General features: G+C 41.9%; 1 protein-coding gene across 2 annotated transcripts in view; it reads right to left on the reverse strand.

The window, feature by feature from the left end:
* LOC143285724 (glutathione synthetase-like) overlaps positions 1–12,500 on the reverse strand; it is a 19,270-nt gene that overhangs the window by 5,037 nt on the left and 1,733 nt on the right. For both annotated transcript variants that reach the window (XM_076593130.1, XM_076593131.1), the window contains exons 3-10: positions 12,224–12,410; positions 10,348–10,423; positions 8,169–8,341; positions 7,086–7,128; positions 5,793–5,866; positions 3,576–3,740; positions 2,955–3,024; positions 2,030–2,221 (exon numbers count right to left, since the gene is read on the reverse strand). In XM_076593130.1, coding sequence (XP_076449245.1) covers positions 2,030–2,221; positions 2,955–3,024; positions 3,576–3,740; positions 5,793–5,866; positions 7,086–7,128; positions 8,169–8,341; positions 10,348–10,423; positions 12,224–12,410 — 980 coding nt within the window. The remainder of the gene's footprint in view (positions 1–2,029; positions 2,222–2,954; positions 3,025–3,575; positions 3,741–5,792; positions 5,867–7,085; positions 7,129–8,168; positions 8,342–10,347; positions 10,424–12,223; positions 12,411–12,500) is intronic.

Consider the following 12,500-nt stretch of genomic DNA (forward strand, 5'->3'; position numbering starts at 1 on the left):
TCAGAGTGGATAGCTTATAGTCTATTCGATCAGAAACATAGAGAGAAACATACGCGTACGCGCACGAACGCACACACACAGAGACATACACAAACACACACACATAGACATGTGCGCACGCACACATACACACACACGAGGATACGTCACCAAGATGGCGGATACAGTCAACGGACAAGAAATCATCTGCTAATCTTTGTCAAAAACTACTGTGATGACGCGAACGACAAGATCACAGAGGAAACGATTCAGTTCCTGTACCTCTGCGAATGCAGAAGAAGATATTCCTGAAGATTATCCAGCACAAATGACAGCAGAAGAAGGCACATGAACTGAGTCGACGGAAGAGGCCACCAGTCCCACGGGCAAGCCCTCCGTTACCACCTCTGATGACACTACTGACAGCCAACCAGAAGAAATCAAGGATGGTCACGACGAAATCTCCAGCTTGCATAATTTGGTCAGTAAATTAAGTTCCATAATTCTGACCTTATGTCAGCACATCGTCAATGGAACAAAATATGATAAACCAAACGCGACTGATTGAAAGGGTGACAAAGCTAAAAGTGGTACTTTATAATACCTACATAATACCTACACTCAAACAGACCCCGTGTGCAATTCCACCTATGCACGGACTCCCCCTAAACCACAGCCGGCTGAGACAACAGCAGGGCCAACGACAAGCACAAAAAACCCCGCCAAACTGAGTTCACAGGCCTGATGTTTCAAAGAAGAAATCACGTCATTGCAGAGAAACAGTCACCTTCAGTTACGTCTTTGACTTTTGACTTTGATGGTTTACGTTGTTGGTAGTGCTCGGCGACAAAAAGAGAAGAAGAAAAAAAAAAGACAACAACAAACCATAGTCTTCTTCTAACTCTAAAATTGTAATCAGCAAGGTTCCTGCTGTAAGGAATAATGAACTGAGTGTAAAACAACTGTTAAATGCATTGTTCTGCAAAGAGATATTCGAACTGAGCCGTGAATCTTTTGTGTCAAATGAGCAGCTGAAAATGAACCATGTCAAGGACGGCATTCATTCCACTGGGAAGGGTTCCAGCATCCTGGCGGCAAACCTGGGGCGTTCCATGCGGCGGCTGTTCTGGACTAAGCCGATGAAAACAGCGAGAGCAGTACAGCAGCCGGAGGTCACAGCCTGGCACTGTGGCAGACCCTGTCATTCTCGTTTCTTTGGTGCCTCCGACAAATGGTGCAACATGTAACATGTTTGATGTGCTACAACGATGGTGCTGATCTATCTATCTATCTATCTATATATATATATATATATATATATATATATATATAATATAGCGATATTGAGCCAATATTGGTCTTTTCTTCATCGTGAGATCTCAGTCGTAATTACTGTGTTGACTCAAGATTACTTTCTGTGTATCTGATGTGTATTTTCCGGTGTTGTCAGAACTAACACATTATTATTGCTAGTTTCCTATTTCAATATTTGATTGTTGTTGGTGGACAGTGATTCTTGGGTTTCTCTTCTTTCTGTTATAACCTATTTAAATTTTTTGGTGGTCTCTTACACATTGTATGTTTTGTATTTGACCATCAGTATTGTTGTTTATTTCAAAGTATGGATTGTAAATGCAATTCCAAATTTTTACCTTTGAACTGCAGATCTATGTCTACAAACGTTCACTGTCTGCAGCAAGATTTTGTATCGAATGAGTATCATGTTCTTCTCCTTCAGTCTTCGAATGTGAAAAAAGAAAATCTTCCCAGACTGAAGCAGTTCTGTTATCCACCAATAGTTCACCAAGGACAGCCCGGTGCCAAGGTCAGTACTGCAATTCATATTCGTATCAGTTTATAGTACTGTGAAAAGTCACCAGTACCAGTGTGCATGGAAAATATTGCATCGTATGCTGTAACTGTTAAATTTTCAGATTAAAAAAACAACAACTGCACTTCTGTTTACTTACCAAAATGGCCTAACACACACACACACACACACACACACACACACACACACACACACACACACACACACACACACACACACCTTGTCCAGACTGTAGAGTCCAGCAAAGGTCTGCCGTATCCTGTGCACGGCCGCCGGGTCCTGAATGAAGCGCTCCACGGCTCCTGGCCGGGCCAGCTCCTGCTGCACTTTCTTGGAGCCGCTCAGCTGTGACCGGACTGTCGGACATTTGATGGACCTTGACCGCTCCATCAGAAGCCGGGCTGACCAGTCCTGGAGAAAAAGCATAAGTGAGAAGGTGAGAGAGTGAGGAAGAGAGAGATGTTTATATGCTGTTGCTGACCAGTGTTGAAAAGGGAGAAAACTATAAAACAAAAATAAGTAACGTACCTCAGACACGCAGACAGACCAACTGATAACCAGGGTTTACATAACTTCAAACATACTCCAAATACATCTGTCAGTTTAGGTTCTAAACCATAGTCATCATCTCCACAACTGCAATGAACAGAACTCAGACATCAATAAAAACCAAGGCATTCAATATTTGCTATATATGAAAGGTTTTCCTTTTCTCTTCTTTTGCAAAACTATTACATTGTTTCTTCTGTCAATCTTGCTGTTGTTTTGATGTGTTTTGGGTTTTTTTGTTTTTGTTTTTTTATTGTATAAACTGTATTCCCATATTAGTGGGTTTTTAAACCGTGCTTATATTGAATACAGATTTTTGAAACCCCATGTTCCGTAAAAATATTGGGTTCCTCTGGATACTGTGAGTCTTTGTTATTGGTAGAACAACAAAAATAATAACCTAGTTATCATAATGATAATAATGATAATGATCCTAATAAGGTAACCTTTACTACTGATAAAGACATGAGACTGAGAGAGAAAGAATTGTCAGGAGACATTTCCGATTGTCCACCTCCATTCATCAGTCACATTCTTCCCTGTGTAATTATGTAGCTGGTCTTTAATATTGGAGGTACATAAATGAACTGCTTGCCTTTTCAGACGTATAGGAAATTTCACCGTAACCAGTCCTCATGTACACCACAGCTACCTCGCTTTGGTCTCTGAAATTGAAAAATAAATAATTTGATACCATTAGAAAGGTAGCCTATGTACGCAGTCCATCAAGTTGTGACAACCACTTATAATCTGTCATGCTTGCAATGTAAGCCAAACCAACAGGTTTTGGAATGATTTTAAGTACATGTACAGACACAAACACACACTCATGTAAACATGTGCATGCATGCATGTATTACTACTCACAGTCACATGTGTATGTATGCATGCATTCACATGCACACCCCTCCCCCACAACCCCCTCCCCCCTCTCCCCCCACACACACACCCACTCACATGCACGCACTCACACACACACACACTCACACACACACACACACACACACACACACACACACACACACACACACACACACACACTATGTCAGTACATGTGCAGAGATGTAGAAGAAAGAAATCCAGAACCCAGAACAACGGGGATGGTGGGGGTGGGTGTGAGGGTGGGGGGAGACACCAGAAAGCCATAGCACAACAGGAAGGAAAACAGGTGACTGAAAAAAACAAAGAAGTCAGCATATTTCTGACTGAAACTCACAAGAAAAACTTCTTATCTTCCCCAAGGGAACCTTTCGTGTGGACATCATCAAAAGTGGCACGAACAACGTTTATTTTCCTGTTCAACTGGTGAACTTTGAACTCCAGCCAGCGTTGATCAATGACGTTGGCCTCCTTTTCCGAAACTAGAAACAGAATGATGGCCCTGCAACACACATCTCAGCAACACTACACAGCCTTGAGAAACTCTATTTGACAAAGAAGACAGAAATGAAATAGGTCACACACACACACACACACACACACACACACACACACACACACACACACACATCTAACTATATCTCCCCTCTGCCAACACAGTTTCAATCATTGATCAAGCAGATTACCAGCTTCTTGTCTGAGACAAATTGTAGACAGTACACACTATGACGTAATTTAGAGTTAGGTCCTGGAAAAAATACCACACGTCTTACTGTGTTCGTCAGAATTTAGTGACGTCAAGGCTTCTTGATGGGATGGCTGCTTCTTCTTTCTTCTTTTTCCCCCATTATTTCTTTGTTCAATTAAATACACATCACAAGTGAGTCTTGGAGGCCTTGCATCTCTTGTTTTTGACTCACTTGTGTAAACAAAGTGAGTATGTTATAACCCGGTGTTCGGTTGTGTGTTTGTGTGTGTGTGTGTGTGTGTGTGTGTCCGTCCCTGGTAAACTTGAACATTACCATTTTCTCTGGAAATACTGTGTCTGCCAATACCAAATTTGGCTTAGATATAGTATGAAAAAATCTTCACAGTCATACCAACAGTAGGTTGTAAGTCTCCCGAATTAAGTCGTATTTCAGTATCATTAACAGTTTTATTTCGTTAAGGTTTGGTCTGAAATCCGAAAATTTCAAAAACCGCTTATGACTGACTTGCTGGAACTGGAAGGTAGGTTGTGTTTGATGAGAAGACATGACCTCGTTTTTCATGTTCGCAATTAAAAGCAAAGAAATACACATTCTGGGCATAACACATACAGTGACACTAACTATATTATTGACGTGTTTACTGCACATGAATATTCGAAAGTGGACACTGAATTAACCAGAATGAACAGAAAAGAAAATTCGAATCGACCGTTTCACTGCCTGGCCTACACGGCACTGGTCAGTGCAGATCTTGACTAAACATGTTGCAAACCCTGACGGGATGGCAACGTCTCCTTTACCGCCGAATTAAAAGAATTTTTTTAAGTAATCGTCGACGTGTTTACTGCATATGAATGTTTTAAAGTGGATGCTTAATTAACTAGATTGAACAGAAAAAAGAAATTGAACGGACGGTGTCCAGCGTAGTTTCTCAGTGAGTGGAAAGACAAAGCTTGTCGATCTCTGCAGATCTATAAAAACGGACATATATGGCAGTGTTTTTGAGGTGATGGGAACGTCTCCTTTACTTCGGACATGAAAGAAATTTTTAAATGCCCGAGATATACCAAAATAGCATGATTTGAACCGCGTCACGACTTTGATTGCCACTGTCGATTCATTCCCTAAAAGAACATGCACAAATTTTTTTTTTTTTTCATAGTTGAATCCGCGTTAGCTGTTAGCCACTGTTTTTCGACCCAAACATTCGTGGTTCGAATCTGCATTGAAGACTTTTTTTTTCGCGAAACTGTATATGATTATGATAACGAATAGAAAACACATTTCAACAAACTAATTTTTAATTTTTATAAGTTTGCATTAGTATTTTTTTCTTTAAGTGTGTATCACAAGTGAGGCTTGAAGTTGAAGGACGTGCCTTTCTTGTTTGTTTGTTGTTTAAAAAAAAAAAAAAAGAAAAAGAAAAGAATTTACTTGTGTGTGTCCATGCGCGCGCGCGCGCATGTGTTTGTGTGATGGAAGAGGTGCGTATATTGTACAACTGTAGCCTACCATTTCGAAATAATATTTCCAGTGAGTTTGTGCCTTTCATATTGTTCATATTCCTTTTCCTGTGTGTGCAGTGGTTTGGTTGTGTTCTTGTGCGAACTGTGTATCATGCAATGGTGTGCAGAAATGAGTGAATTACACCAGCACAACAAGTTCCTTTTTTAACACTGCCGAAATAATATCACTTGTCTTTGTCTCTTTGTTCTTTCCATATGTATTGTTAAACACACTGAGATGGTTTGAGTTGCTGGGTAATCACGATATGAATGCACATTTTTATCATCATCATCATCATCATCATCATCATTGTCGTCATTATTATCATGTGAACTCACTCCAGGTTCCCGTACAGTTCCCAAGCTGTCACCAGACCTCTGGCCATCCCCAGTACTGGTTCATTGTCAGGCATCTGCACAACATTCCCTCTGACATCTTATCTTGACATGTCTGGTTTGAAAATATGAAACAACAGAGTTGTGTATTTTGATCTTATCTGTAAGTAGATATGTGCATTCTGATTTTGAGCAATTCTTCCATTTCATTCCAGAAAAGAACAGGAGTGAAAACATCTTTAAAACAACAAAGATGGATGTGATCAATGCTTTCCTTCAGTTCAAGGTAAAAGGTTCAGTTGCTGTTTCGTGCAACGCCCATTTCCTTAGAATCATGATGGTTCCCGTGATTCGATGGATGATCTGCATCTGGAACCATTTAATGTCTTGTATTCTGTGTATCAAAAACTTTGGCCCAAATAACACTTCCACATTTTGTTCCAAATAACATCTACCAAATATATCAAAACATTTCTTGCTTAAATTTGGAATATGTTTCGCCATCAAGACATCATAGCACGGCCGAGTCCCTTTATTCACAGAATCATTAATGGTTAAAAGTGCAGACTTGTCATCAGGACTGTTTGTAAATGGTGGTCCGCACCGTTTGACGCATTCCTCAATCAAACTTTCACAACTACCGAAAACCAGAACGTTGACATCCGTGCTATATTCACATTTAAACTCCTGTACCTTTTACAGGATCATCACACGATAACACTATTGTTTCAGATCGAGGAAGATAACAAAGGACACACTACCATACGACAGAAACAGACACAGAACAGACGGACGCACAAACGAATAGCTACACACACATGGTTAAGAAGTGTATCACACAGGCAGATGAATACTACACAGACAGAGCAGATCTGGAATGAATCGACGGGCGCAACAGCCGAATGGTTAAAGCGTTGGACTTTCAATCTGAGGGTCCTGGGTTCGAATCTCGGTGACGGCGTCTGGTGGGTAAAGGGTGGAGATTTTTTCGATCTCCCAGGTCAACATATGTGCCTGAACCCCCTTCGTGTGTATACGCAAACAGAAGATCAAATACGCACGTTAAAGATCCTACAGTCCATGTCAGCGTTCGGTGGGTTATGGAAACAAGAACATACCCAGCATGCACACCCCCGAAAGCGGAGTATGGCTGACTACTTGGCGGGGTAAAAACGGTCATAGACGTAAAAGCTCACTAGCGTACATACGAGTGAACGTGGGAGTTGCAGACGCAGACGAAGAAGAAGGAATAAATCAACAGACGGGAAAGCAATCAGATGTAAATCTTCACGTCACCTCTTCTCGTGTATACTCCTTCCCTGCTAAGTCCAGCGTGTACCTAAGCGAATGGAAAAAAGAGAGGTAAAGAAACTTAATTATGCACAGCACTTCACAGAGTTAGGATGAGACATAGACTGAGATACAGGAGTGAGTGTGAGGGAAAGAATGAGTGAGAAAGAGAAGACCATGTGAACAAACACGCTCACAAACTTTTACTATCATTATTATCATTAGTAGTGTTATTTGTTGTACTGTTGTAGCAGCAGCAGCAGCAGCAGCAGCAGCAGCAATTGCAGTATTAGTAGTAGTGTCATTATTATCATCATCATTGAAGGATACATCTATAGCGTGTAACAACAGAGCTTCCACCAACATTGCCTCCGCACCATTTTGCGGTCAGCTGGGATATAAGCTACATTGTACTGTATTGTATTACTTTTTGTCGAAACAGAATTGTCTGTGTGAAATTCAGCTTGTAAAGCGCCACCCATGTTTTCCCTGTCTAAAAGTCTATTATCAAAGTGGATTTTATACACAATTTTTTCAATGACAATCCTTTCGTTACCCTTTATTTACGTGCGCTGAGTGCATGCTGTACACGAGGCCTTGATTTGTCGTCTCACCTGAAAGACTGTCACCTATACCACAACTCAACGTCTAAGCGGAGGGGCAGGAGGGAGGGGGGGGGGATACCGGTTAGTTTAATATGGGACTCGAACTTGTGACTCACTTACTTCCTAGTTGGGTGCATTACCACTACGCAACTGCTCCACTACATTAGTTGAATTGAACTACATCTGTCTCTGTCTCTGTCTGTCTGTCTGTCTGTCTGTCTGTCTCTCTGTCTGTCTCTCTCTCTCTCTCTCTCTCTCTCTCTCTCTCTCTCTCTTATATTTACAAAGCTTTCCAAATCAGAAACATGTAAATCGCCAACCATTGCTGTGTTATTTTCATACCACACCTCTGAATGTGTTAACCTCTGTTGATATGGGTCAAAGGCTAAATCAATAATTATGTTGCGACTCAAGACTCGCTCTGTCTCTGTCTCTCTCTGTCTCTGTTTCTCTGTCTGTCTGTCTGTCTGTCTGTCTGTCTCACCTGTGCAGGAGCGTCGTGGCTCCAGCCAAGCCAACCAAGCCAACAGAAATGGTGTTGAACTCGATCTGCTTCAGCTGCAAGGCAGAGGAGGGAGGGATGCCGGCTGACGTCTTGGTGCCAGAGTCCGTCATGTTCATCATGAAGTCGTTACGAAACAGGTCCACACTGATGGTCTGAAGGCGAACGGGATAGAATGGAATAGAGTGTGATGAAACAGAATGGAATGGAACTGAATGAAACAGAATAGAATGGGGCAGAATAGAATGGAAGGGAGTGGCACAGAATAAAACGGAGTAATCTAGAATGGAACAGAATATATTGGAATGGAATAATATGAATATGCCTTTATTAAAAAGTGTACTGGGGTCACAAGGAATATTGAAAGGGAGGGGGCTGGGGGGATGATAGTACATAACAAGGTACGAACATAAATCGAAAATGATACACAAACACAGATACAGTAGAAATTAGGATACACACCAGTGCATATCACTATAAAAACTTGTGCATACTCACACATGCACGCACTGCACACACACACACACACACACACACACACACACACGTACACACACACACACATGCACGCACGCACGCGCACGCACGCGCGCGCGCCCACACACACACACACGTTTGAACAGAAGCTGCATATTACATGTGGATGGAGCTGATGACTAGATCTTCAGGTAGATGGTTGTTTACTGCACAATTCTGTTGGTCATACTGGATTTGTTCGAGAGACAGGGCATTGACCGTTTTGGGGAAAAAGCTATTGGTGAAGCGATCGATTCTCGTCCTTATACTTCTGTATACGTTGTTTTGATCACACCAGCTGACAGGTTCCAGTACTTCTTCCCTATATTTTGACTCGTCACTGTGTGTAATCAGCCCTTCTTGAGTAGTATCGTCGGCAAACTTGACCATGGTGTTACATTCATTTTGAGTTGCACAGTCATGTGTGAATAGTGAGTACAACAGTGGGGATAGAGCACATCCCTGTGGGGTGCCTATGTTCAGAATGCATGTGGAAGAGGTGAGGTCACCAACTTTAACAACTTGCGGTCTGCATCTTAGAAAATTTAGGACTCATGCACAAATTGATTCAGGCAGCGAGAGGTCTTTCAGTTTAAAATATAGTTTTGATGGCACTATTGTGTCAACGCAGAGCTGTAGTCAATGAAAAGGATCCTGGCATAGCTGTCAGGATTTTCAAGATGTCTGAGGACGTGGTAGAGACCTATGCTAATGGCATCTTCAACTGATCTGCTAGCTCTACAGGCGAACTGAAAGGGATCAAAAGATGGAGGAATGCGGAGTTTTAGGAATTGTAGAATCAAGCGTTCAAATGTTTTCATTACGACTGATGTTAAGGCTACGGAACGATAATCATTAAGACAACTAGGCTATGTTTTTTTGTTTTTGTTTTTGTTTTTTTTGTAACAGGAATATGGAATGAAATAGAATAGAATGGGGCAGAACAGAATGGGGTGGAGTGGCACAGAATGAAATGGAGTAACCTGGAATGGAACAGAATAGATTGGAATGGAATAATATAGAATGAAATAGAATAGACTGAAACTGAACACTGTTTCGAAATGGAGTGGAACAAAATCGAATGAAATGTCACAGAATAGAATAAAATGGGATAGAATAATGTCGAATGAAATGTAACAGAACAGAACAATAATTGAACGTCACTGGACACAGATCAAGTGGCTAAAACCAGCCGACACACATTCAGGATGAAGCGCCCAATGTTGATCGTATGTCACTTAGAAATAGGTTACGTTTACAAACAAAAAGGATAGAAAGGCTTCGTGAACTCTCTCTCTCTCTGTATATATATATATATATATATATATATATATATATATATATATATATATATATATATATATATATATATATATGCGTGTGTGTGTGTGTGTGTGTAAAAGCGAAGCGATGGAGAGAGAATGGATAGAGTGGTGGTGACCCCCCACCCCTTACATACACAATACACACAGAGACATATCATATGCGCACGAAAACATACGTGTTTGAAAAGGCTCTAATTTGCCCTTTCTTTTACATTCCTCTTTTGTTCGCACACACACACACACACACACACACACACAGACATGCACGCGCACGTGGAATTACAGACAAAAAGAGAGTAGAGTTGAAGTCTCCTCCCTACCTGAGCTGCCCCCTCTGTCCTCACTGTGGTGTAGATGTCCCACAGTCTCCGCACAAAGGGGTCCACTGGGATCACACTGTCACACCACACAGTCATTCACTTCACAAGGAGAACTGTCCTGATGAGCATGACGGTTTACATGATGGTCTGATTTTATTAAAACCCGGCGTAACGTCCCTAATCGTCCGTAGGTCCCCCGGGGGATCGTTCGGGATCCTGATTGCTCACTCCAGTCCAATGTATTGTTCACCATCGTTTACTGTTTGTTTTTGCCAGATACTGCGTTGTAAAAAAATAAAAAATAAAAAGTCACACATCTAAAGTATCCCCCAACCCCCTAAAGCACGCCGCACCCTCCTCAACCCTCTTTCATATTAGAATCCAGAAGAAAATAACTTCACATTGATATCATAATGAAAGCATATCATATTCTCCATTACTTTGTATGATTATAATTATAAGCAATGTTATATTTGGAAGCGTTAATATTTGAGAGGGCTGTTTCCTGCTTTTGTTCATGACTTTGTTGACAGCAACAGAACGCTGCAATAGATGTTCAGTGACAGTTGTTTCTGGAGTTGATTACATAATTTGTGACAGAAGTTGAACATATACCTTCGTGTGTTATAAGCACGCTCCGGAAGAATGTACACAAAGCTCTCGGAAAAAAAAATCTGCTCGGAAAGAACATGTATAATTAATACAAGCATGCTTTGTCATTAAACACACAGACACAGGACAGACAGGCAGACAGACAGACAGACAGATACACACACACACACACACACACACACACACACACACACACACACACAATCACACACACAAACACACACACACACACACACACACACACACACACTCCTCTCTCTCTCTCTCAAAAACTGAGAGACAGACAGAGGCATGCACGTGTATGCATATCTAAACGTGTATGTTGGGCTGTTTGTGGAATGTACAAACGAAGAGTATATAAAGAGACAGCGGGCTTCATATCAAATATTGCTGATATTTCCAGCAGAAAAAAAGTAAGGTAACATATGTCTCATTGTGTAGAACGTTACTTGGAACACTAGGCGTGCACGTGCACACACACACACACACACGCGCGCGCGCGCGCACACACACACACACACACACACATACAAACATACATATAAACACACTCATACATTCACACATACCATACACAAGCACGCACGAACACACACACACACACACACACACACACACACACACACACACACACACACACACACACACACACACACACACGCGCGCGCGCGCATTCAAAGTGCAACGCTGGAGAAAGATGAAATGGCTGAGATGACTGAGAGACGGTGTGGTGTAAGTAACGAGCCTTTGGGTGCACTTATAATTTCAAATCGGATCAACAAAGATTAATTGTATTGTAATGTATTCTACATGTACAATATGATGTCGTTTTATGAAAGATTAGCGTGCTGTTTACGTATAAAGAAAGCGGATTATGACTCCTAACATAGCGGAGGCAAAAAAGGCCATGCACGTGAAAGCCAACTTGTGTATTCGAGTGAACGTGGGAGTCACAGGCCATGAACTATTGGGAAGGAAAAATGTATAAAGAGCATATCAGTTTTATGTAAACGACGGCATATGTGACACGCTTAATTAGAGAAAGCCATTGTAAAATGCTGCTAAATTTCAGACAGAAAAACTTCGTTGTTGTTCCGATCCTTTTTATTGTTGTTCCGATGACCAGGAAACTTCACCCCCCCCCCCCAATCCCCCACATGCCCCCATTGCCCACCCCCACCCCCCACCCACCACCCCTCCCCCCTCCCCCCACACACATGTTCTGATCAAAACAAAGACGCAGACTAGAACAGACATGACCGACCTTCTCAAAGACTGCTCCAAGAAGTGATGATCCTGCGCCACCCTGTACATCAGAGTGTTGAAGTCCTTCATGCAGTCCTTGGCTTGCTGCAACATGTGTCTGGGAACAACACTGGGGAACAGGGTGAACGGAGCACACACTGCCTGATTCACTGCCTCTGGACGCTGATCTGGCTTGAAAACCAACCCTGAGACAGTGCAAGACAATGTGTGTGTATATGTGTGTGTGTGGGGGGGTGGGGGTGGGGGGGGGGGGGTGCAGGCACGTGTGTGTGTGT

The sequence above is a fragment of the Babylonia areolata genome, chromosome 9 (assembly GCF_041734735.1).
Source record: "Babylonia areolata isolate BAREFJ2019XMU chromosome 9, ASM4173473v1, whole genome shotgun sequence".
Classification (NCBI taxonomy): Eukaryota; Metazoa; Mollusca; class Gastropoda; order Neogastropoda; family Buccinidae; genus Babylonia; species Babylonia areolata.